Source organism: Electrophorus electricus, chromosome 2 (genome assembly GCF_013358815.1).
Source record: "Electrophorus electricus isolate fEleEle1 chromosome 2, fEleEle1.pri, whole genome shotgun sequence".
Classification (NCBI taxonomy): Eukaryota; Metazoa; Chordata; class Actinopteri; order Gymnotiformes; family Gymnotidae; genus Electrophorus; species Electrophorus electricus.
Window position 1 is genome coordinate 18,784,626 of NC_049536.1, and position 27,500 is coordinate 18,812,125.

A 27,500-nucleotide genomic window follows, 5' to 3' on the forward strand; every position below is an offset into this window, starting at 1 on the left:
CAAGCCAATAAAGCCATCCTGACTTGACTAGAGAGAATAAGAAATAGACAAAAAGAGAGAGTGAGTTGAGTGAAGGAGTGTGTGTGTGTGTGTGTTTGAGAGAGAGAGAGAGAGAGAGACTCTCAAAAGCTCTTTTGCTACTGGTCTATGCGCCACTGAGTGAGGGAGAGACCAAGAGCAGACAAAGAGAGAGAGAGACTGTGGAAGAAAGAAGGAAAGATAGGGAGAGATAGAGGGAGACGAGAGAGAAGCAGCGATAGAGGAGGAGAGGGAGAGAGGGGGGAGAGCTAGAGGAAGAGAGAGGAGGAGGGGTTTATTTTTATCTCACGTGCCAGTGCTCGCGATTGAGGCGCCAGAGAAACTGTGCTATTTTTAGACCCTCCTCTCCATGACCCGCGGTTACTGGCACAGCCAGTCAGCACGCTACTGCAGAGGGTCGCCTGGCAACCACGCAACTGCTGCACCACGGCAACGCTGCATCACGCCCTGCCTGTCCTCATCAGTCACTTTACTGGGCCGCTGTTCCATACCAGTCGGTGTTAATCTCCCGTCTGCCTCTTCTGCTATACCCTTAACATTTGCTTCTGTTTTTCTTAGCAAAAAACAGTGAGGTTAAAACAGCTTTTAAATCAGCTATGCTCAACCTTCAGGAGCCTTCAACCCCATCCTCCTCAACCCCACCTCTCAGAGAACAGCACTCTCAGCCTCCATCATTGCTGAATTATCTAGCTGCTGCACCAAACAGGAGGTTTTCAACTGGCTAAACTGCATCTGAATGTGTTTCATTAATTCTGTTTTAACGCTAACGCTTCAGTTACACACGTGACAGAAACCAAAAGTCTGCAATCTCCTGCCTACAATATATGCAGTTTTGATTACCACAAGTGTTTTCTTGTGTGTTTATGTGGTTGTGGGGGAGGAGGGGGATTCATGATAGACATATCCACAGATATCTTAGGAAAAAATGAAAGTAGGTTTTTTTTTAAACTTTGCAGCTTGTTTCGATTAAATTAACTTTTTGCAAGAAAGATTATTTATACAATATTTCCTGCAAAACATTTTTTGGTGTACGTCTTCCTTTATCAAATAAAAAAGTGCTTTTGACAAATGTATCACTTTGTCATGTGTATTGCAAATTGCCCACAATCTTTGTCCTTTCTCTCAAATTTTCCAGATTCTCCTGAAAGGACATAAACAGCACAGAATACAGAGATCTGCTGGCCAGTTAACTTCTTATGTTTCACTTAATCACTCCAGTTAACAACGTGGTAATGGCCCAGAAATGAGCCATTTTCTAACATAAATGGCCTGTGAGATTCAGCTACAGCAATATTTTTATATAGGAAGTGCTATTCGAATATTTTTCACATATGGCCCTTTCCGTTTATTTATACTAATATTGTATTCAGTGAGTTTATTTTTATGTATTATATTTATGCATGAACCTCCTCTTGGGCTTCTCTTTCTGTGAAAATTCCCACTAAATGAAGCCATCTGCAGTTTCTAGTATGGACAGTCTTTTTATCTACTCAGGCCAAATGGTTTGTCAATATCTGTAAAATATTACTAACTCATGTTGCTTCCTTTCCTTTCACCGGCAAAAATCGCATTTCACTGCCATAAACATTATTTGCAAAAAGCCCTTGCATGGAAGCATAAAAAGTGTTAGACCTAGAATAACCTGATAAATGTGTCAGACCTAGAACCTGAGGGAAAAAAGTCCAAATGCACAAGGAGATACACACACCCACCCACCCACAGAGGCGCATGCACAAAACAGAAACACACACACAGACCTGTGCGTGTGTACACACATTCAGGCACATACAAATCTAAATTCATTAAGTGATGCACCAAACCTATTACTTTCTAAATATGTAATTATTCATTTGTTTACTCACTGCACATATGCCTCCTAAGTAGTAAGAAGATAAATTAAAAATAAAGGAAAATAATTAACAATAATTTCTAATAATAGCTAAAATATATACACAGCACAGCACCACGATATCTGACCAGTCCATATCACACGGTCAGGCAGGACTGTCATCATTCTTCTGAAATGTAAGTAATTTGCATAACCAACAGCCTTCCTGTATGCACATTTACAACTCTTAAATACACGAATCAATCAGCTCTCATGCAGATTAGTGCACATGACACCCAGTCAGGTGACAGATCTGATCATCAGTAAGGGTGACATAAGGAATGTAACAGCAGGGTGTTGGAACATTAGTGGACAGAGAAATTGGTCAATCGATACTCTCACAGCAGGGTGCACACACACACACACACACACACACACACACACACACACACACACACACACACGTTGCCGTTCCACTCCATTCCAACCTTGAATGGGAAAGGAAAGCTCTGATTCTGACTACAGCTGAAAATACGGGAGACACTGTTAAGCCTTAATCTCCTTAAACACAACTTTACTTACTGTGACACACAAAGAAGGTTCGTGAATGTTACCAGGGTTAAAAACATTTGGTGGATATAAATTTAAGATAGCAACCTTCACGATTACAATATTGCACCACTGCTCTGGTGAAGAGTTCCTGTTGAAGGCAGGTCTCTAATGTTAATGCTAGCTCACTAATATTACCTTGGCACATAGGGAAGTTAACTTACAAGTAACAAGAGCTGCATATAAAGTAAATATTATTTTATAGGTCCAATTGTATTTTTTTTTCTTCTGAGCTTCTATACAGAATGCTACAGAACTTAGCGTAATGGGATAGTTTCAACTCCATTAGTACCCGGGGCTGGGGTTTGTGTGTTCATTGGAAGCCGAGCAACCAGGCAAAACATGCTCTTATTTCACAAGAGGTGCGTTCTGAATGGATCGGCTGGTTCTGCATGTTTACATGCAGCCAGAGCTCTGATTGGCCTGTTCCCGCCAATGAGGGTGGCGTGCTGGTATACGAAGTGAAATCAGTCCATCAGCATCACAAGCAGCTGTGCGCGGAGGTGAGCTGGATTGGATTTGTAAGCAAAGTCACTGGATAAGTGTAAGGTTCAGCCCATTTGGCCCTCTGCTCTGGGACACCAGGTCTGTACCTGCTCGGCCTCCTGGGGTGGCATGGCTGTTCGTCCTCTAGCTGAGAACAGCCAAGAGTTCTGAATGGCTTAGCAGGCCTACCTCTCCACGACACCACATGTAGGAAGCACTGGCCTGCTCACATACACGAACATTCACACTGCGTGTGTGTGTGTGTCCCCTGCATCTCACACACAGCACAAATATTCACGTTTGCACGCATACACACTCACACAGAGTATATAAGCTAAGCAAAAATGCCAAGGCGACAGCAAACTGATGAGTGTATCAGTCCATGGAAATTATTATAGGAAAAACAAATCTAATTTAAAAAAAACAAAAACATTTGCCACAGTGTAGAGAAATATAACCGTATGCTGATGTGTTAATTGGTTCATAAAAATACCCGTCTAAACAAAAGGACTGAAGGAAAAAAATATCACATAATGCTATTCTGGGATAACTGTGAATCAGCAAAACAGTTAACAAAACAGTGAAGCGTTTGTGTGTGTGCGTGTGTGTGTGTGTGTGTGTGTGCCTGGTACTTGTAGCGTGTAGCCAGGAGAGTGCAGCCTAAGATTCTGCTCCTTAGCAGTTATGGTGTTTGTGAGAGAGAGAGAGAGAGAGAGAGAGAGAGAGAGAGAGAGAGAGAGAGAGCACATCTGTGTTCTTATGAGCTACTGTGCGCACGTGTGAGCGCGCATACACACCTCTGGCATTCGCTCGAGTGCAGGACAAGCTCCTGGTTCTTGGCTGAGAGAGTGAGCTCATGCTCCGTGGGGTTAAACACATCCAGAAGCAAGTGGCACTGACGTGTACTGCACAGAGAGGGAGGGAGGGAGAGAGGGAGAGAGGGAGAGAGGGAGAGAGAGAGAGAGAGAGAGAGAAAGCAGCACTTTAGCTGGGTGATATATATCTGCCTGCCAGATGATGGACAGTAGTAGCCAACCCAATCACACACATACACAGGCTATACTGCCCTGTTTATAAACAGCTTTGTGTGTCTAATCATTTATTTCTTCTCCTCCTTATTTATCTTCCTTTTTTCCCCCACTTCTCTGCCTCTCTCACTGCGACCTCGGAATTATGATGTCATGCTAATTACAGTTCTTTTCAAGGTCATTATTATAACAGAATTCTTAATTGCAAAGGTCCATTCATGTTTTACTGTATTACTGCTTTGACAATACTGTTACCGCATACGGTCATGCCAATAAAGCTTACTGAATTGAACTGAGAGAGCGAGAGAGACTGAACAGCAGAGCCACACACACAGACGCATGCAAACACCCCTACATACCCCATGCATGCAGTGCGTGCACCATTAAATCTAACCAAGTTTTTTTTTAACCGAGTGCTTTTTTTTTTGGCTAGGTGGTTTAATTCACTACATCGTCCCCAACACTGCACCATTGTTCAGAGCCAAGGGCTGAGTGTGCGCTCAGACAGGAAGACAGGCAGGGACGCGCAGGAAGACCTGAACACTGAACAATCCTTTAGAAATGATCATCTGAAGACTGGGCCAAAAAAATGAAAATAAACAATTCCTGCAAAGCATCAGTCTCTTCCCTGTTTATTTCCCCGCTCTTTCAATCTTTCTGTCTTCTTCTCTCTTCTCCTCTGTCCCTCTCTACAGGGTGTGGTGGTGCCCTCCTCCACCCCTGGACGGTGGTGAGCAGGGTGTGGCGGCGCCCTCCTCCATCCCTGGACGGTGGCGAGCAGGGTGTGGTGGTGCCCTCCTCCTCCCCTGGACGGTGGTGAGCAGGGTGTGGCGGTGCCCTCCTCCACCCCTGGACGGTGGTGAGCAGGGTGTGGTGGTGCCCTCCTCCACCCCTGTAGGGTGGTGAGCAGGGTGTGGCGGTGCCCTCCTCCACCCCTGTAGGGTGGCGAGCAGGGTGTGACGGTGCCCTCCTCCACCCCTGTAGGGTGGTGAGCAGGGTGTGGCGGTGCCCTCCTCCACCCCTGTAGGGTGGCGAGCAGCAGGGTGTGGCGGTGCCCTCCTCCACCCATGGACGGTGGTGGAGGCTGTAAGAGAATCAGTGTGCTGTGTGTGTCTTCTCCCCGTGGTTAGTGACGACACGAACTGTCCGCAGCACAGCTGACAGTTTTCAGATAGCAGAGAAACTTAGAATGAGTGCCAGAGAAAAGCCAGCATTCACCCAGTGACAAGAGCCCTGCTCACGCACTCACTCTCTCCATCTCTCTCGTAATGGAACATTCTCTCTGTCTGCCGTCATTTTCTCTTCTACTCAAGGAGAGATTCATCTGTGAACCTAACTACAAATTATTCCACACAGCAATTTGGTGAAACGTCTATTCAACACAATTGACGTTTACATTTTCAAACGTTAACTAGGATACATCTGTCCTTCCGCACCTTAAAAAAAAGTTTCCTATTTTCATTGTGTGACAAGAAGCACAATCGACATGATACGAGCAGCTCCCAGATCTTACCGCAGCCGGTCATGTGACTGGCCATGAAACCTTCGCACAGCTGGTCATGTGACTAACCACCAACCCTCACCACAGCTGGTCATGTGTCTAGACATCAGACCTTACTAGTAAAGCTTTAATGTGACTTAACAATTAATTCCTAGTCATGTGACTTGCTTCCAAACCTTCCTCCCATTGGTAACATGGCTAGCCACCAAACGTATGACTAGAAGCATCAGGGCATTATAACAATCATGTCCTATTCCCCCATAATCCTCCACTGCACCGCACTTCAGAGTCACTCATTATAAGCTCTTTATAGTGGTATAGTTTCTTGACTCCTTTCTTTTCTTTTTCAGATGGGGGACTGAGAGACCCTCACAGCGGCTCCGTGATTCACCAGAGGCAGCGGGCACCTGGGACTGGGCGATCTCTGCCGAATACACAATAAGAGTGAGGCCCGCGAGCGTGGACGGCAGGAGAGAGACTGTCGTGGAAGAGATAATGACACTGCACTCAAGAGCACACAAGGTCACAACCAAACAGAATTACACACACACACACACACACACACACACACACACAGACACAGAGAGAGAGAGAGAGAGAGAGAGAGAGTCCCCCCCTCTCCTCTCTGACACCCTCTCTCTAGTCAGCCATCTGGGACAGCAATAGCAGCAGCTGCCAATCACAGGAAGTTGGGCGTCGGCAAGCCCCACACTCATCTAAACATGACTCAGAGCCACCCTGCAGATAGGAAGAAATATACATGGCCTTCAATACGAAGCACAAAACACACCTACTTTGCTTCCTGCCGTACTAAACGCGGGAAAGGAAATGAGTTAGAAGTGAAGGAGACAGAAGAAGAGGTGAAAAAAATGGAGGAGAGGAGAGGCTGTGACAACTGATGAACATGGACCCAATTAACCAATGAATGGAATGAACTGAAAAACAGGAGGGGTGGGGCTTGGCGAGGGGTGGGGCTTGGCAAGGGGTGTGGCAGTACTGAAGGACATGTAACCCATTACTGCCATGTGAAGTATCTAATCTTTAGTAGAACATCTACACTGGTGATTTTTTTAAATCTTTATTCCACTACATTGCTAAGCATAACGTTCTATCGCCATCTCCCAACTCTTGTTTTTGGTAGTGGGACTCAACATCTAGAAAGCCAGAAGCATTTTCAGAAGGGAGTGTACTCTGAATGGTCGAGTCATTCGGGGTAGCGGCACTGGTGGACAATACAGGACCCGCCGAGGTACGCCTGCCTCAGAAATGCTGTTTGGTCCGACTTCAGGTTTGGGGCGGCAGATATGCATCAAGCTGCTCCAAACAGGCAGCAGGGGGAAGCACGCAGGACTGTAGCTGGGCGGCTCTCCTCCAGAGCTGAAAGCAGAGAGTGGCAGCACGCGACCATCCTGAAGAGCACCGTGTCCCGAAAAACACAGGGACCATGTTTTTAGGAATCCTCTGGAGAGGAACGCCAGCAAAAAGAGCTCCCCAGAAGAAATCACCAGCTGTGTGTTCCAGCTCTGATGTTCCACTGCCTCAGAATGACTGAGATCCATCAGGCATTAAAAATAAGGTGAAAGGGAGAGTGAGGTACAGCTGCAGATATGATTATTTACCACTACAAATCTGTTACTACTGCTTGTCCGATCCCATTCTAAATGAACGGTAGAAAGATTATTATGCGTCTTTTCCTTGTGTTGTCCAGCGCATTCGCAATATTGACTGAAAACTGTAACCGTGGAGTTCTGAGAGTTCCTCTGGTGAGTTTCTGGGTATGTGTGCCAGGGGTCACGGCTGAGAAGCTTCACTGATGGCCATCTGGAGCGCTGCTGACCCGTTTGTGTCCCTTCATCCCGTCAGTAACGTGGGCGCGAGGGGACGCTCAACGTTCTGACGGCAGACTGGGGCAGGATGGGCGGAAGAGTCTGTGTGCTTAAACGTGGTGCGTTACTGTGGGGTACTTCAGGCGCTGTGTGTGTGCACACGCGTGTGTAAAAGTACCGGCTGGTGCAGTCGAGAGAGAGAGAGAGAATCGAGAGTGAGTATGTGCGTGAGAGATTGTGTGCATGTGTTGATTTGCACATAGCTTATTCCATGTGTATCCACCTGGGTGCACACTGTATATAAACTTGAGTGCATGGGCCTACTTGTACTGTGTGTGTGCGCACGCGTGTGTGTGTGTGTGTGTGTGTACATACCTGGTAGCAGGTAACGTGCTGATTCGTGTGAAGAACACAGAGGGCTCCACATCCACCCTCACCCCCAGACTGAGCTCTCTGTAGTAACCATCCACCCGGCCTGGACCTCCACTGTATCTAAAGCTCAACACTGCCTCCAAAGTCTGCACAGAGGGGGAGAGAGACAGAGAAAGAGACAGACAGACAGACAGACAGAGTGGGAGAGGGATGGAGCGAGAGAGAGATTGGTCCGTTACATGCATTGAGCAGATCCAGTGTACAGTTAACAGTTAAAGTCCAGTAGCTGAAAATATTGTCCAACTGTTGGTCATTTTAGAATCCAGACAGCTCAAGCTACCACAGCACAAGTACACAACACTACCACACACGACACAATTACACAGCATACGACAGTACTACACCACACACATACTAGCTTTTTAATCTGTGCTGCTGCTGTGATCTGGGGTGGTTAATGAAAGGGCAGAGTCCCCAGTATGAGCTGTGTAAGAGCCATATGCCCCAGCCCACCTGACTAAAGTCCTCACAACCTCCCTCGTAAGGGAGATCAAAGCCTCTTCCCACTACATTCATCTTTCATTTATCACAGAAGAAAAGATGCAAGATAAGTGAGGAGAGAAAGAGACAGAGCAAACGAAAATGAGGAGGTGGAGGGTTCTTAGAGGGCAGAATCTCAACTTTGCCATTAACTCTTAGACACACACACACACACACACACACACACACACACACACACACAGGGCACCTGTGATGGACGTAAGAGGTGACAGACAGGAGAAGTGGAGAGACGGGTGGGAAGAGAGGGTCAGATACAGGAGATGAAGTAGCATGAAGCAGTTTTCATCTCGGAGACTTAGATTCTACTAACAACAGGGATCATCGCCACTTTCTTCTGGCTGTGTGTTTGAACATGGCACAGGGAGAGAGAGACTGATTGAGCAGCCAGAGAGAAAAAACACACCCCAACAATTAAGACGTAGACACGTTTACACACTGTCTCACACACACACACACACACACACACACACACACACACACACACTTCCACTAACAAGTATGAGGTCAGAAAAAACATCACTTGAGAATACTGCAGTATTATTTCAGGAAAAACTGTCCTTCTCTCTCTCTCCATCTCACACACACAGCAAGGACTTCTGATGACCTCTGCCCAGCTCTGATACCCTTAAGCATGGTGTCCAGCCTCATACCCTCCATCACATTGCTGACTGTAGTCATGACATAAAAATGATGCTAAATAAATGAACTCTGTGTGTGTGTGTTCATTTTGCTGCACAGTCTAGAGGCTGCTGATCGTCTCATAGTGGAATAGTGTGTGCAGGTTCCAGCTCAACATTATTAAAAGGCACACGGTTTGTGTGTGTGTGTGAACCACGGTCCCCAACTGAGTAAAACAACCCAAAGATCTACAGCACTACTATAATGCTGGTCAGAGGTGCCACCCTCCTCTGTCTGTCTCACACTCTTACTAAGTTCTGCTCTTTTGCTCACTTTCTCTTTTCTTTCTCGATCTCCAGTTTTTTACAGCCCCATTTCACAGTTATCCGGCGCCCCCGCCCATCCCTCTTTGCATCCCCTCTGTGTCCGTCCCACTTTCTCTTACTATCCTCACCGTTCTCAGGACTCTGACAGAGATGGGTAACATGGACCAGGACAGAAGTGCCAAGAGAGGACAGAGTGTAGATAAACTGGGCTGCAGAGAGTACAGTATAGCAGAGTAGTGTAGAGTAAGAGTTACGTAGAGGAGAGTTAAACTGGGCTGCACAGAGTACAGTATAGCAGAGTAGTGCAGAGTAAGAGTTACGTAGAGGAGAGTTAAACTGGGCTGCATAGAGTACAGTATAGCAGAGTAGTGTAGAGTAAGAGTTACGTAGAGGAGAGTTAAACTGGGCTGCACAGAGTACAGTATAGCAGAGTAGTGTAGAGTAAGAGTTACGTAGAGGAGAGTTAAACTGGGCTGCAGAGAGTACAGTATAGCAGAGTAGTGTAGAGTAAGAGTTACGTAGAGGAGAGTTAAACTGGGCTGCATAGAGTACAGTATAGCAGAGTAGTGTAGAATAAGAGTTATGTAGAGGAGAGTTAAACTGGGCTGCAGAGAGTACAGTATAGCAGAGTAGTGTAGAGTAAGAGTTACGTAGAGGAGAGTTAAACTGGGCTGCATAGAGTACAGTATAGCAGAGTAGTGTAGAGTAAGAGTTACGTAGAGGAGAGTTAAACTGGGCTGCACAGAGTACAGTATAGCAGAGTAGTGTAGAGTAAGAGTTACGTAGAGGAGAGTTAAACTGGGCTGCACAGAGTACAGTATAGCAGAGTAGTGTAGAGTAAGAGTTATGTAGAGGAGAGTTAAACTGGGCTGCAGAGCGTACAGTATAGCAGAGTAGTGTAGATTAAGAGTTATGTAGAGGAGAGTTAAACTGGGCTGCATAGAGTACAGTATAGCAGAGTAGTGCAGAGTAAGAGTTACGTAGAGGAGAGTTAAACTGGGCTGCACAGAGTACAGTATAGCAGAGTAGTGTAGAGTAAGAGTTATGTAGAGGAGAGTTAAACTGGGCTGCACAGAGTACAGTATAGCAGAGTAGTGTAGAGTAAGAGTTACGTAGAGGAGAGTTAAACTGGGCTGCACAGAGTACAGTATAGCAGAGTAGTGTAGAGTAAGAGTTACGTAGAGGAGAGTTAAACTGGGCTGCACAGAGTACAGTATAGCAGAGTAGTGTAGAGTAAGAGTTATGTAGAGGAGAGTTAAACTGGGCTGCAGAGAGTACAGTATAGCAGAGTAGTGCAGAGTAAGAGTTACGTAGAGGAGAGTTAAACTGGGCTGCACAGAGTACAGTATAGCAGAGTAGTGTAGAGTAAGAGTTACGTAGAGGAGAGTTAAACTGGGCTGCACAGAGTACAGTATAGCAGAGTAGTGTAGAGTAAGAGTTACGTAGAGGAGAGTTAAACTGGGCTGCAGAGAGTACAGTATAGCAGAGTAGTGTAGACTAAGAGTTACGTAGAGGAGAGTTAAACTGGGCTGCAGAGAGTACAGTATAGCAGAGTAGTGTAGAGTAAGAGTTATGTAGAGGAGAGTTAAACTGGGCTGCAGAGCGTACAGTATAGCAGAGTAGTGTAGATTAAGAGTTATGTAGAGGAGAGTTAAACTGGGCTGCATAGAGTACAGTATAGCAGAGTAGTGCAGAGTAAGAGTTACGTAGAGGAGAGTTAAACTGGGCTGCACAGAGTACAGTATAGCAGAGTAGTGTAGAGTAAGAGTTATGTAGAGGAGAGTTAAACTGGGCTGCACAGAGTACAGTATAGCAGAGTAGTGTAGAGTAAGAGTTACGTAGAGGAGAGTTAAACTGGGCTGCACAGAGTACAGTATAGCAGAGTAGTGTAGACTAAGAGTTACGTAGAGGAGAGTTAAACTGGGCTGCAGAGAGTACAGTATAGCAGAGTAGTGTAGAGTAAGAGTTATGTAGAGGAGAGTTAAACTGGGCTGCAGAGCGTACAGTATAGCAGAGTAGTGTAGATTAAGAGTTATGTAGAGGAGAGTTAAACTGGGCTGCATAGAGTACAGTATAGCAGAGTAGTGCAGAGTAAGAGTTACGTAGAGGAGAGTTAAACTGGGCTGCACAGAGTACAGTATAGCAGAGCAGTGTAGATTAAGAGTTATGTAGAGGAGAGTTAAACTGGGCTGCAGAGAGTACAGTATAGCAGAGTAGTGCAGAGTAAGAGTTACGTAGAGGAGAGTTAAACTGGGCTGCACAGAGTACAGTATAGCAGAGTAGTGTAGAGTAAGAGTTACGTAGAGGAGAGTTAAACTGGGCTGCACAGAGTACAGTATAGCAGAGTAGTGTAGAGTAAGAGTTACGTAGAGGAGAGTTAAACTGGGCTGCACAGAGTACAGTATAGCAGAGTAGTGTAGAGTAAGAGTTATGTAGAGGAGAGTTAAACTGGGCTGCACAGAGTACAGTATAGCAGAGTAGTGTAGAGTAAGAGTTATGTAGAGGAGAGTTAAACTGGGCTGCACAGAGTACAGTATAGCAGAGTAGTGTAGAGTAAGAGTTATGTAGAGGAGAGTTAAACTGGGCTGCATAGAGTACAGTATAGCAGAGTAGTGTAGAGTAAGAGTTACGTAGAGGAGAGTTAAACTGGGCTGCATAGAGTACAGTATAGCAGAGTAGTGTAGAGTAAGAGTTACGTAGAGGAGAGTTAAACTGGGCTGCACAGAGTACAGTATAGCAGAGTAGTGTAGAGTAAGAGTTACGTAGAGGAGAGTTAAACTGGGCTGCACAGAGTACAGTATAGCAGAGTAGTATAGAGTAAGAGTTATGTAGAGGAGAGTTAAACTGGGCTGCAGAGTACAGTATAGCAGAGTAATGTAGAGTAAGAGTTATGTCGAGGAGAGTTAAACTGGGCTGCACAGAGTACAGTATAGCAGAGAAGTGTAGAGTAAGAGTTACGTAGAGGAGAGTTAAACTGGGCTGCAGAGAGTACAGTATAGCAGAGTAGTGCAGAGTAAGAGTTATGTAGAGGAGAGTTAAACTGGGCTACACAGAGTACAGTATAGCAGAGTAGTGCAAAGTAAGAGGTATGTAGAGGAGAGTTAAACCGAGGTGTGTAGAGTTAAACCGAGGCGTATATAGTTAAACAGAGTTGTGCACATTATAGTTAAACAGGTGTGTGCAGAGTATAGTTAAATTGGGCTGCATAAAGTATAGTAGTGTAGAGTTAAACAGGTGTGTACAGTATAGTTAAACAGAGTTGTGTAGAGTTAAACTGTGTGGCGAGTTGTGCAGAGCCTGGGAGACCTTTGTTTGAGAGCTTTCTGATCTACTGCCACACAAAGCAAACAATGCTGGTGTCCTACACTGCAAACCAGGCCCAAGGGCAGCATGAACGCAAAGACAAAACTCAATCTAGGAATGATACATGCAAGAGAGAGAGAGAGAGCGAGAGAGAGCGAGAGAGAGAGAGAGAGAGAGAGAGAGTGTTCAGAGTAGTGTTTACTGAAAAAGACCGTTATCATCTGGTTGAGTTTAGCTCCACTGGCCTCACATGATTCGTGCTGTATTACAAGCTCATCTCCATAGTGATGAGGACCTTAATGACCCTACTGCCCCCCCCCCCCCCCCCCAGCAGTTCAGGGGATGCTACTCCAGATGGCCACTCATCCCAGAACAAAGTGACTGACCGTGGCAGCAGGTTGATGGCTCTATAAGAGTGTATACGTGTGAAGGGTCAAATGCCCTGTGCATACAACTCACAATGCACAGGAAAAGGAAACACATGACTATGATGGCTGTGTGTGTGTGTGTGTGTGTGTGTGTGTGTGTGTGTGTGTGTGTGTGTGTGTGTGTGTGTGATCCACTCTGTTGGCTCCAAACAGATGCTTCCATCGGTCACTCATCACACAATCCAACCTGCCACCTGCAACACCAAACTACCATTAGCCCCCCCCCCCCCCCCCCCCCCCCCCCCCCCCCCTATATATATATATATATATGCACGAAACACAGAATATCAGCAAGCACAGACTCTTAAACCCCATCACCGGTGTTATTCATGCTAAAGGGTCAGTCTCCAGCTCTGGCCAATCAGCACTGCAGATCTGACGCTTTCTCCTAATTCCACACACCTCACAACCTGGTGAGAACAACCCAATTACCACGTAATAAATCCTCATAGCTGCCAACGCCACTGATCTTACAGGTTACAGGGTTTGGTTAATGTGCATGCATGGTATTATGTCGCTACATTAAAACACAGCACAATGGAAATACCTCACAGTAAAACCACCATGATGATTTTTGAGTGTTATGCTCCAGAAGGACTAATGCATCTAACACTAATATATCTACATTTATGGCATTTAGCTGACGTTTTTATCCAAAGCGACTTACAATTATGACTGAGTACAACTTGAGCAATTGAGGGTTAAGGGCCATGTTCAGGGGCCCAACAGTGGCGGGGCTTGAACCAGCAACCTTCCGATTACAAGTCAAGTACCTTAAGCACTGAGCTACAACTGCCTGTCATGATATTACTAATACTGTGTGTGTGATTGAAGAAAAGATGGAGAGTAAAAGTGAGATACATAATTAAATCGATGTACATAAAAAATAAGGGGAAGTATAAATATTGCCAACAAAAGGCCTGTGTTCTTTTCTCAGGAGCGAGACAAAGCTGTTTCTTAAGTCCTACATTAGTCAACGTTTATGTAAATGAATTGGCTACCATTTCAGAACACTCTGCAGCACCTAGCCTCAATCTACACAACTCAGAAATCAAATTTCTGCTCTACACAGATGACCTTGTTCTGCTGCCCCCACACAGCAGGGGCTACAGCAGAGTCCAGACCTGCTGGAGCAGTATGTCAGACCTGGACCCTGGACTTGCTGGAGCAGTACTGTCAGACCTGGACCCTGGACTTGCTGGAGCAGTACTGTCAGACCTGGACCCTGACAGTGAACTTGAAAAACATCATATTCCCAAAATATGAGCAGGAAACGCATTATACTTCACAGTATGGTCACAAACATTAGAAATCCGTACAGATTACAATTAAATAGGATTCAAGATTATTTTGACTGAAAACTCCAATCCAGCAGTCAACTGAGAGGAGAAAGCACACAGGGCAATCAATACAGTTAAACATGAAATTCACATTCAAATACCAATTCAGATTTGGCTCAAATCATTTCAGTCAGTTTTAGAATCAACTTTGCTATATGGTAGTGAGGTGTGGGGACCTGTGGTCTAATACTGACAAACTGCCTATGCCAACAGGAGAAAGGAGCAAGCAGCACTGTGGCTTTACAGTAACACACACATGGGCACATTTATACACAAGACTGTAATAGCCTGTTTGAAAACACATTTACATATGTTTTAAATATTTAATATTTCTTCCACCACTTCTTTTAATTACCATTTATTTGTAAATTATTTGGTTTGGTTTCTTTTTTTTTTTCCCCATCTTGACTTTGTCTGGACGACCTTTTTTTTCACATTATTACAGGTGTTTTCATGTTAATTTGTATTAGAATGTAGTAGTTCTTAGTTTCCTGAATCTTGCAAGGGTTTATTCATGTTTTAAGACTGCTTTGGCAAAAGTGTAAATGAATATGGTCTTCCCAATAAAGCTTACAGAACTGAGCCGAAGTGAGTCGAGAGCGAGCGAGAGAGAGAGAGAGAGAGAGAGAGAGTAAACAGAAACAGTTTGACCATTGAAACCAAGAGGAAACAGAAATGAGAAACTCAATTCAGTTCAAAGAGACTGACAACAAAAGACTATAATTCAAAACACACACACAGCTTACTAATCATTAAGCTCAAAGTCTATGTATGTATCTGTGGGAGATGATTAAGGGTTTCTGATCAGTTAATGTAATGTCAGACAGCAAATCACACTAGGTATGTGTGCCAACACTGCACGCACGCACGCACGCAGCCTTTCTAAATTTAAAAAAACAAAAAAACAAAAACAATCTGGCTGTGTCGAAGGTGCGGCGGTTTCCATAGCAACGCAGACGGCTGCAACGTGTCAGCCCAGGAGAGCACTGCTCACATTTGTGTCCAGACCTTCTTCATCATCATCATCATCATTTAGTCTCTATCTGAAAGTACTCTCCTGTCCCTCAGTGGTCTCACCCTGCACCATGAATTCATCTGCGAGTAGTAATAACCCACTGCACACACATGAGCATACACAGGTACACCAGGGCTACGTTCACAGTACAAACCAGAAGTGAGTCAGATCTGAGTTTTTTCCTTAGTGGGACACAAATCAAGATTGTTTTCAGGGCTGTGTGGACATACAAGTCTTGTCAAACCAGAATTGAATCACTTGCGTATGTGGTCCTAGTTTGGATTCGTATGCAATTCGTGGCCATGAGTCTTGAATGAGAGCTGTCAGATTAGATATCATGCGACTTTTTGCCTGTGCACGCCTGATTCGCGCCGTAGTCATCAAAACAACGGTGGAAACAGTAAAAGCGAAAAGCTACACGGCCTTACCCACTTGAACATGTACAGCTGATGAACTGTTAGCCGTCCTTCAGAGCAAAACACCATACATTATATCATTCAATATGTCATTCCACAAAGATCAGACGCATTCAAATCTGATCAGAGCAAAAAAATTTGAATCGAACAATGTGGCTTATAACGCGAACGCAGCACGAGTTAAAAAATGGGACTATTAGGGGGGGAGACTGCAAACAGTGCAGGCGTGCATGAGTGGACAGGCAGCCCCAGTGAGTGGACAGGCAGCCCCAGTGAGTGGACAGGCAGCCCCAGTGCAGCGGTGACATACACGGAAGCTCCTGGACTAGATACTTCGGCCCAAGCCTCCTTTAGAGGCCATGCCAACAGCAACGCAAGAGGAAAAAGTGTAACACACAGGGAGTGAGGCAATCTTATTAATCCCTGGGGAATTATCATCTTCATAACCCTCAGCCCTGACAACATAAGGAGGGGCTTCTAAATAAGACCCCAAGCATTCGGCACTGCACGGTTTAGTATTGGACAGCATCACTCCGATTCATTTAGGCTTTCATTAGAACATTATAATTTAACACATTTCCATTATGATGACCAAATATGTTTCCATTATGATTATGATTGTTTCTGCAGGAAATCACGCTCTAATCCCACGATAAAACCACAATTTCCACCATTAAAGTGAATGGGATGTTTTTTGGGGTGCTTTAACCATCTGGTGTGGAGTCCTAAAGCAAACGAGTATCCATCTGTGACAGACAGCTGTGTGGAGAACGCTCGAACACACCTGAAACTCAGGAAGCGCTTTCGCTCGAAGCAAAAGGACAGCAAGGAACTCTGGCTGGCTGGCTAGGACCGGACTGGAACACACTCAATGTCATTCATTATGAGATACAGCTGATAAATAACGAATCCTTATTTGAGAAAGAATGAGATTTAGGCACCTATGAGGAAACTCGCCTCGCGTTAGGGAGCTAATCAGCAACAAACTCAGTACCCTGACGGCCTGAGCAGCTGCGTCCACGAGCAGAGCCGTCTGTGATGGGATACGATATTAATGAAGCTCAGAGACATAGTCTGGGCAGTCAGAAGTGATTTATGTGGAAAGGTAAGTGTTGGAAGCTCAACATTAGCGGCACACACATGTGCCAATGCTAATCAGATAATGGAAACAGGAAAGCTGGGCAGTGCAAGGCAGCCAGAGCGCTGAGGTCCAATCACAGAGGCGATAGAGTGAGCAGCCAGAGCACTGAGGTCCAATCACAGAGGCGATAGAGTGAGCAGCCAGAGCGCTGAGGTCCAATCACAGAGGCGATAGAGCGAAGCAGCCGGAGCGCTGATGTCCAATCACAGAGGCGATAGAGCGAGCAGCCGGAGCGCTGAGGTCCAATCACAGAGGCGATAGAGCGAGCAGCCGGAGCGCTGAGGTCCAATCACAATAGAGTGAGCAGCAGGAGATGAGCCAAGAAGAGCAGCGAAACACAGCTACAGAATGAGGGTGAGGTGGAGCGAGAGAGAGACACAGGGACAAACGGAGAGAAAGAGAGACAGAGAGAGAAAGAGACAGACAGTGAAAGACAAACAGGGAGGTAGAGAGAGAGAGAGAGAGAGAGAGAGAGAGAGAGAAAGAGAGAGAGAGAGAGAGAGAGAAGGAGGTAATGGGACACAGAGAACAAAAGCTCATACTTTTAATGTACAATATCTCTACAATATTGACTGCAGAGTATAAAACATTTCTCTCAAAGTTATTTTACTTTAATATTCTAAACCTTTTACACTGGAAATACAAATATACCACTAGTTACCATAAAATACAGCAGCAAAAGGTAGAGAGAGAGATTTATTTCTTTGTAATGAGCACTTTAACACAACATGTTCAGAATACAGCCAATATTAAGCAAACAAACAGTAGGACAATATAAAAAAGGAACAAAACTCAAAACCTCCTGGAGTAGAAACAGTTTAATCTATATAAACAGAAAGTAATTTAGCCACAAGACAAAAAGAAAAAGAGAGAGAGAAGGAGTGGTGAGGGGGAAGAGAGAGAACAGGGGCATTGTTTTTAGCCTGGGAGCCCACCAGGATGACCAGGAACAGTGGGGAGGGAAATATTTGTGGATTAGTGTGTGCGTGCGTGTGCGTGTGTGTGTCTGTGTGTGTAGTTTTGGTCCTGGCACCTCATCTGTGTGATGATGTATTGCAGTTATTCTCTAGTTCTGACTACAGTGTAAGCACTTCCTGGAGAGAGAGAGAGAGAGAGAGAGAGAGAGAGAGAGAGAGAGAGACACACACACACACACAAACACACACACACACACAGTCAGTCCCATGGTTTCACGCTTCACTGAATGCCAAAAGGTCTACACCACAGAGGCAGTGAGGGGGAAAATAATACTTTTAGTAGGCTGAAAGGTGTGTGTGTGTGTGTATGTGTGTGTGTGTGTGAGAGAGAGAGACAGAGAGAGAGAGAGAGCGAGAGAGAGCGAGAGAGAGAGAGAGAGAGAGAGAGAGAGAGAGGGGTGTGTATGACGGTGTGTGTATCTGAATGTAAGAAAGAAGATAAAGATGGAGAAATAGGAAGGGAGAGAGAGAGAGAGAGAGAGAGAGAGACTGAGGGGAGGTGTGCCACCATCCGTGAACACGCGCGAGTCGGCACTGATCGCAACACGGCCGTCCGTGAACACGCGCAAGTCGGCACTGATCGCAACAGTAAGATATGGTATAAGAAATTCTACTGGGTGACAAGATTACCGAGACTGAGGTGATGTGTGTGTGTGTGTGTGCGCGCACGCGCTTCACAGCTCTCTCATTACGGTAAAATGAATTAGGCATACAATAAAGGTGAACAGAGTACTGCAGTTATGGTGTTGGCACACTGCCAGAGACACCGAGCATGACTGTGTGTGTGTGTGTGTGTGTGTGTGTGTGTGTGTGTGTGTGTGAGTCCGATTACTCGGACAGGTTATTAATAACAAACAAATGCTAATATATGCCCCTCACCATTCATAAATGACATGCCGAGCCAGTCAGCTATTGCTTTATTAAAGTCTCCCCTACACTGAATAAGCCAACATCTATGGACACAATGGAGTTGGTGTAAAGTGTGTGCGATAGCTGGGAACTTTTTGCCTTCTTTACAGGTTCAGCTCAGTAAGGGGGTGAAAGGTGGAACGAAGACATGAAGCTGCACTGTAAACCTGGTTCTCAATCTCTCCCTCCCATTTGCCATCACAGGCAAAACCTCATGCTTACCTTCTGAGCTCGCACCCAAATCTCTCCAATCAACCAAAAAAATAAATAAATAAAAATCCATAAACAAACTTACATCATACACACGTGTCACACAACACACGCGCTCACGTCCTGCAACAACAGACAGGACAGCAGCCGACCAATCAACAGCAGCCGACCAATCAATCATTAATTCACTAAGGATCTACCCTTCACATCGGAAACATTTCCTTCCTTGGTCAGTCAACATCTGTCTAGCTAAAATGCTGTGTAAAAAGTTCCTAAAACAACATCCACGTTTACTTTAAAAAAAAAAAAAAGTTTTTAAATTCAGTAAGAAATCATGAGTACAAATATCTCGCTCAACCATTAAAACCACATTTCTATTCTCACAATATTGGGATTAATCACTGCACACATCTGCCAAAGTCACTGGTCCAATACACCCAACATGCAGTCAGCCTTGACTACCTTAAAGTAATACATACACACATGCATGTACTGTATGCTCATGCACAGGCGTGCACACACACACACACACACACACACACACACACACACACACACACACAGTTCAGAGATTCACATGCCCTTATTGTGTGTTAAGGCTCACTGCTGAGTCAGCCCTGCTCTGGATGCATTATGTGTTAGCAGAGTGCGCATCAACACTGCAACCTTGTTTAACAGCGCAAACAGGCGGATGGGCGCCGGACTCCTACTGCCACGCTGACCTCTGCAGTAAAGCACTGCTGGAGACGAAACAAAAACACACACCTGTCCACGTAGGAAAAGAGATGCACGTGTGTGTGTGTGTGTGTGTGAGAGAGAGAGAGAGAGAGAGAGAGACAGAGAGAGAGAGACACACACACACAGATAGGATAAGAGGAAGAGAGAGAGAGAAGGTAGGAGAGAGATGGGGAGAGTGAAAGAGGATGGGGAGAGAGAGAGAGAGAGAGAGAGAGAGAGAGAGAGAGAGAGAGAGAGGGGTGAGAAAAATTGTTTAAATTACAAGGGAGCTGCTGAAACAGGAAAGTGCTGCAAACAGAGTTGTGTGCTCTTAACATTAACGTGCCATAACTATTATACTCAGCACCTGAGTGCCTGGGTCCATAACTATTATAACTGGGTCCATAACTATTATAACTGGGTCCATAACTATTATACTCAGCACCTGAGTGCCTGGGTCCATAACTATTATACTCAGCACCTGAGTGCCTGGGTCCATAACTATTATACTCAGCACCTGAGTGCCTGGGTCCATAACTATTATAACTGGGTCCATAACTATTATAACTGGGTCCATAACTATTATACTCAGCACCTGAGTGCCTGGGTCCATAACTATTATACTCAGCACCTGAGTGCCTGGGTCCATAACTATTATACTCAGCACCTGAGTGCCTGGGTCCATAACTATTATACTCAGCACCTGAGTGCCTGGGTCCATAACTATTATACTCAGCACCTGAGTGCCTGGGTCCATAACTATTATAACTGGGTCCATAACTATTATAACTGGGTCCATAACTATTATACTCAGCACCTGAGTGCCTGGGTCCATAACTATTATACTCAGCACCTGAGTGCCTGGGTCCATAACTATTATACTCAGCACCTGAGTGCCTGGGTCCATAACTATTATAACTGGGTCCATAACTATTATAACTGGGTCCATAACTATTATACTCAGCACCTGAGTGCCTGGGTCCATAACTATTATACTCAGCACCTGAGTGCCTGGGTCCATAACTATTATACTCAGCACCTGAGTGCCTGGGTCCATAACTATTATACTCAGCACCTGAGTGCCTGGGTCCATAACTATTATACTCAGCACCTGAGTGCCTGGGTCCATAACTATTATACTCAGCACCTGAGTGCCTGGGTCCATAACTATTATAACTGGGTCCATAACTATTATAACTGGGTCCATAACTATTATACTCAGCACCTGAGTGCCTGGGTCCATAACTATTATAACTGGGTCCATAACTATTATAACTGGGTCCATAACTATTATACTCAGCACCTGAGTGCCTGGGTCCATAACTATTATACTCAGCACCTGAGTGCCTGGGTCCATAACTATTATACTCAGCACCTGAGTGCCTGGGTCCATAACTATTATAACTGGGTCCATAACTATTATAACTGGGTCCATAACTATTATACTCAGCACCTGAGTGCCTGGGTCCATAACTATTATACTCAGCACCTGAGTGCCTGGGTCCATAACTATTATACTCAGCACCTGAGTGCCTGGGTCCATAACTATTATACTCAGCACCTGAGTGCCTGGGTCCATAACTATTATACTCAGCACCTGAGTGCCTGGGTCCATAACTATTATACTCAGCACCTGAGTGCCTGGGTCCATAACTATTATACTCAGCACCTGAGTGCCTGGGTCCATAACTATTATACTCAGCACCTGAGTGCCTGGGTCCATAACTATTATAACTGGGTCCATAACTATTATACTCAGCACCTGAGTGCCTGGGTCCATAACTATTATACTCAGCACCTGAGTGCCTGGGTCCATAACTATTATACTCAGCACCTGAGTGCCTGGGTCCATAACTATTATACTCAGCACCTGAGTGCCTGGGTCCATAACTATTATACTCAGCACCTGAGTGCCTGGGTCCATAACTATTATACTCAGCACCTGAGTGCCTGGGTCCATAACTATTATACTCAGCACCTGAGTGCCTGGGTCCATAACTATTATAACTGGGTCCATAACTATTATACTCAGCACCTGAGTGCCTGGGTCCATAACTATTATAACTGGGTCCATAACTATTATAACTGGGTCCATAACTATTATAACCGGGTCCATAACTATTATAACCGGGTCCATAACTATTATAACTGGGTCCATAACTATTATAACCGGGTCCATAACTATTATAACCGGGTCCATAACTATTATAACCGGGTCCATAACTATTATAACCGGGTCCATAACTATTATAACCGGGTCCATAACTATTATAACTGGGTCCATAACTATTATAACTGGGTCCATAACTATTATAACTGGGTCCATAACTATTATAACCGGGTCCATAACTATTATAACTGGGTCCATAACTATTATAACTGGGTCCATAACTATTATAACCGGGTCCATAACTATTATAACCGGGTCCATAACTATTATAACTGGGTCCATAACTATTATAACCGGGTCCATAACTATTATAACCGGGTCCATAACTATTATAACTGGGTCCATAACTATTATAACCGGGTCCATAACTATTATAACCGGGTCCATAACTATTATAACTGGGTCCATAACTATTATAACCGGGTCCATAACTATTATAACTGGGTCCATAACTATTATAACTGGGTCCATAACTATTATAACCGGGTCCATAACTATTATAACCGGGTCCATAACTATTATAACTGGGTCCATAACTATTATAACTGGGTCCATAACTATTATAACTGGGTCCATAACTATTATAACTGGGTCCATAACTATTATACTCAGCAAGGGGCACTTGCCTCCTTTTCTTTCTCATATCTATTCTTCGTTCAATCTGGCACACTTCCTCTTGTGCGCTTCCTTTCACTACCCATAGTTCTCTCTGTTATCTCTCTGTTTTTGTCCCTCTTCCTTATATGTCATATCTTCCTCCCGTCATCTTTCATTCTCTGAGGCTCCTCCCCATCTCCCTCATGCATCCTCCCTGTTCTCTCTCTCTCTCTCTCCCTCCCTCCCTCTCTCTCCCCTTCTTTCACCCTGTTTTACCTTTTCCACACATTTTGTTTAGGTGTGGTTTCCTCTTTCCCTAATGGTGAGATCTTTATTTCTTTGAGTAATTGTATTTTGATAGTTCTAAACTCTATAGATCAATAAATCTTTAGTAATCTCATTCTCTCACACCCACTTTCTCACTCTTTTCTTCTCTCTTGCTCCCCTTTCCCCCCTTCTTTCTCTCCCTCCCTCCCTCCATCTCTCCGTTGTGAATGTGCTTGATCAGGCTCTGCGTCTGTGTCTGTGAAGCATCACTTCAGCTGCTGTGGGCTAAAAATAGCACACACCCACTGCCCGCCCACCCCACCATAAATGATCTGGTGTTGCTGTGGCTATTAGCGTCAGGAGTGTGCTGATCCATCAATAGGGTGTGTGTGTGTGTGTGTGTGTGTGTGTGTGTTTGTGTTTGTGTGTGAGAGACAGAGAGAAAAAGAGGGTGTGTGTGTACATGTGCCTGCATAGAAAGACTGATGAGGTTTAGATTATGATAAGTAATTGACTCTGGAAAAAAATGAATAACACATGAAGCTTGCCAGTGTGTGTACACACGGGGGCACATTTCTGCATGTGAAAGGTCTGAATGCGCCTATGATGATGAGAACACATGAATATTCTGATGCTGAGAGCACATTTAATTGGTCCACCAAGGTATTTTTTTTTTTAAATCAAAGGTTAACTCAGACTTACATGTTGCCATTATTTATAATACAGTACAATGTGCGCGCAGTACAGTGCAGTACAGTGCGTGTGCGTGCACTGCCCTTTGCTCACCGAGACTTCTAAACAGAATGTCCACCTCCCCACCCCTGCTCCACCTCTCTCTCTGCCCTTCTCTTCTCGTCTCTGTCGTCTCACAGGTACGCAGACAAGAAGCCCTTCTAATGACGCACGCCAGCGTCATCCGCCCGTGAACCCCTCACAACCGTCTCTAAAGGGCGGTGCTTCCCATTGGCTTGACACACTCAGAACGACCGCAGCATAAATAATCGCACAGCGAACATAGTGTGATTGTCTCATCTGACACCACAGCACCAGCACAGAGACTGGAGCACAGAAAACACAACATTGCCTAAACAAATAGCACTTTCACTCTCTACACATGTACTTTGTTTACCAGGTCCAGGCCTTGATAATCCAACAGCGCCTTTAATAACTCCATGCTAGCACCGTGAACGAATGATGTGCAAACAGGCAACTAAACACTTCAGTAAGTAGCTCTGGATAAAAGTGTCTGGCAAATGCTACCAACGAAAATGAGCCTCAGTCCCACTAGAGCGATTTCATCATTAACACACCTCCCGTTCTCAGAAAACGTGCTGTTATAATGAAGTAAGAACGTATAAATCTACTGCAACCTTTGGTTTTATAGCGACATGTTCTAGCTAGATCTACTATAAACAATTCCCATAGGCTGAGTGCGTATTTATACCAGAACAAGCTGTAGTGTGGTAGAATCTGATCAGTAGTGTGGTAAAATCTGATGTGCAGTGGGGTAGAATCTGATCAGTAGTGGGATAGAATCGGCTCTGTAGTGTGGCAGAATCTGATCTGTAGTGTGGTAGGGCCACACTGGCATCTGTGTCTGATGCGAGTTCACATTTGTTCCTGGTTTTTACATTACATTGCTGTTTTTTTTCCCACTGGAGGTGGCCTGTAGTCTTTCTGCTGAACATACGGTTCCATTTACTTTCCTTTTTCAAAACATGTTTTGTATCTAATAAATTAATAAAGCTCCTTCAATGGTTTTCGAACAAATATCTGAAATACCTCTATTCGCACAGTGCCTCATTGAAACACACGCAGAGCACTGTAAACAGTTCAAAATCCCATACATTTACATTTATGGCATTTAGCTGACACTTTTATCCAAACAAACTTACAATTATGACTGAGTACAACTTGGGCAATTGATGGTTAAGGGCCATGTTCAGGGGCCCAACAGTGGCAACTTGGCAGTGGTGGGGCTTGAACCATCAACATCTTCTTTACACAACTATCATCACTCCTAGGTGGTCTTGGGCTAGCCTCCTCAACATTCCTTCACAGCTCCACCCATCACTTACTTTAAAAAAAAAAATAAAAACACCTCTGGACATCGGTCTCCTCAGAAGTATGACAACATGATGCTTTCACTTTCAAATCCAGTCTTAAAAGGCTTTCCTTCTCTAACCTGCAACCTTCCTCCATCCTAATCCACCTCTGACCTCTCCATGTTAGTGGTGTCTACCTTGTATTACTGTGCTGTTTTAATGTTCAGTACATGATCGACTGAGATCATCTTTGGGTATCCCTACAAATACGCTTTATAAAGTAACAGCAATGTACCTGAAATGTTGTAATTCATTTAATTAGCTTTTTTTTTTTTTTTGTTAGTGCTACAACAATAATATTAATATCTGGTAGTATGACTATAGAATTTTCAGTGTTATCTGGCTTGTTAACAGTACAGTACAGTAAGTTTCAACAATGGTCTTATACTTTCTGTAGTTATAACATAAGATAAAACTGTATGAGGTCAGTGTCAGCTATCCTTAGGACACATTTTATTTTCTGTCAAGCTAGAGAACACATTCTAGTCTTTTCTATAAAACCTCGGTTGTACAAAAATGGAGGCCTCACTACTGTCAGTAATCCTCCATGTTGCGCACTTTAGCATGTTGTGGGTTTGATTTTGAATAGATGTAATTACCGTTTTCACTCACCAATCTAAACCAATCTATGAATCATCATCATTCATAATGACGAACTGCAAACACGTTCTTAGAGATATTCATAAAATCAATTAAAAACCAAAACGTGAAATCTCTTATTAGCAAAAGTACACTGCTGACACTCCAAGCAGTGGTCAGGTGCATCCTGTTGGCTTTAATCATCCTTGAGATGTGTCTAGAGCTCAGATGGAATCTGTTATAATCGGAATTAATTGGATACGGTTTGGAAAGGAACACACCTGGGTCTATAAGGGCCCACGGTTTACACTGCCTTGTCTGGACAAGCAATGAAGTCCAAGGAACTGTCTGTGGATCTCTGTGATCAAATTGCTGCAAAGCATCGATCAGGGCAAAGGATATAAAACTGTATCTCAGGCTTGGAGCATGCCCAGGACCGCAACGGCCTGGAGAATCCTGAAATGGAAGCGAGGACAGCCTTGAACCTTCCTAAAGTTGGCTGTCTGGCCTCACTGGGCATCCAGGCAAGGGGGGCCTTGGGCAGGGAGGAAAGAAAGAACAGTCACTCTAAAAGAGCTTCAGCGGCGCTGTGCAGAGATGGGAGAGCCTGCCGGATGGATAATCATCTCTGCAGCACTCCGCAAATCAGGCCTTTATAGTAGCGTAGTGGCACGATGGAAGGCACTGCTGAGTAAAAGGCATATAACATTATCCAAGAAGACTTGCAGCTGTACTTGCTGCCAAACGGGTTTAAAAAGGGTCTGAGTATTTTTGTGAATAAGAGATTTCAGTTTTTGATTTTTGATTAATTTTTTAATCAATCTACACTTAATTACATTATGGGTGATTAAGTGTAGATTGCTGAGTAAAAATGGCAATTACATCCATTCAAAATCAAATCTGCAACACACAGCGTGCAACGAGGGGATTGAATACTTACTGAATCCATCATAAGTGATACTGGCAGTGCAATTAACATCTGATACCTAAATTGAGTCAACATAGAATCCAGCTGAATCAGAAACCTTGTGAACTGAATCAAGACTTTGTCTTTGATCCCTCAATTCCACTTTGGTTTGCACTTATCCAGCAGTTCCTTTCATCTCAGAAAACACACCATGCACCAAAGCTATTTTTACTCACACCATCTACATGCACACAGGAAGTGACACACACAAAAAGACATGTTTGAAAATGCACGCACACACGCGCACGCCAAGCTGCTGGGCTGGTCTACATAACTCGTGTAGCACTAAATCACGAAAGCAGAGCCTCAGGTAGAGAAAACCGTGTCGCTAACACCGTCTGCCGTCCAGTAATTCTCCACTAGCCTGGACAAGGCCTTTCTTCACCAGCGCAGCATCACACCCTTCTGCCGTGAAGCTCGCTTCCCTGAGCCACATGAACCAGCCCTCCATGGACACTGCAGATCACGCATCTCGGATCCTTACAGAGCCCAGGTCCTGCACAGCCCACACGCACCCGGTACAGCTCGTCTGCGACAGCAGGTCAACGCTTATTAGCTACCCTCATGCTTTAGGACAAACACATACCTTGCACCTTACCCTCACCTGACACTTTATTAGACACAGCTGTCTTACGGTTGCATTTCACAGTGGTATTGCTGGGTTGTTAGGTTTTTTTTGTTTGTTTTTTTTTACATGTGTTAAAGAGTCACTTCTGCGCTGTCCCGGCGTAACTATGGTCAGAAACTGACCACTGCAGGAGGAAGGCTTATACAGGCTGGTGAATGAATATGGGGTATAATTAATGTGCATTGCAGGTAGCCCCCTTTCCACACCTCGTTGCTGCAGCTAGATGGTTTCAGCACCACGGACAGCTACAGACAGACTCCCCAGCCATGCGTGGCCAGAGGAGGTTTTTACTTTAGGAAACATTTAACTTTGGACTTGAACGCAGCACTGTCTTCTTGTTTCTCACTGTGTGCATGCCCCGTGAATCCTGACACCTTCCTCTGCCAAAATGAACACTATCATAGGAATCTGTACAGCGCCGTTCGCTCCTGGGTACACTATCACCGTTAAACGGACTCAGTAAGAGGGACTGAGCAGCTGTGGTTAAGGTTACGGTTGATGATCTCCAGACAAGGTGTACTCAACATTGTTTGCCTG

At 44.7% G+C, this 27,500-nt stretch overlaps 1 protein-coding gene across 2 annotated transcripts in view; it reads right to left on the minus strand.

The window, feature by feature from the left end:
• trappc9 (trafficking protein particle complex 9) overlaps positions 1 to 27,500 on the minus strand; it is a 201,596-nt gene that overhangs the window by 74,422 nt on the left and 99,674 nt on the right. For both annotated transcript variants that reach the window (XM_035521889.1, XM_035521888.1), the window contains 2 exons: positions 7,693 to 7,835; positions 3,760 to 3,867 (listed from right to left, as the gene is read on the minus strand). In XM_035521889.1, coding sequence (XP_035377782.1) covers positions 3,760 to 3,867; positions 7,693 to 7,835 — 251 coding nt within the window. The remainder of the gene's footprint in view (positions 1 to 3,759; positions 3,868 to 7,692; positions 7,836 to 27,500) is intronic.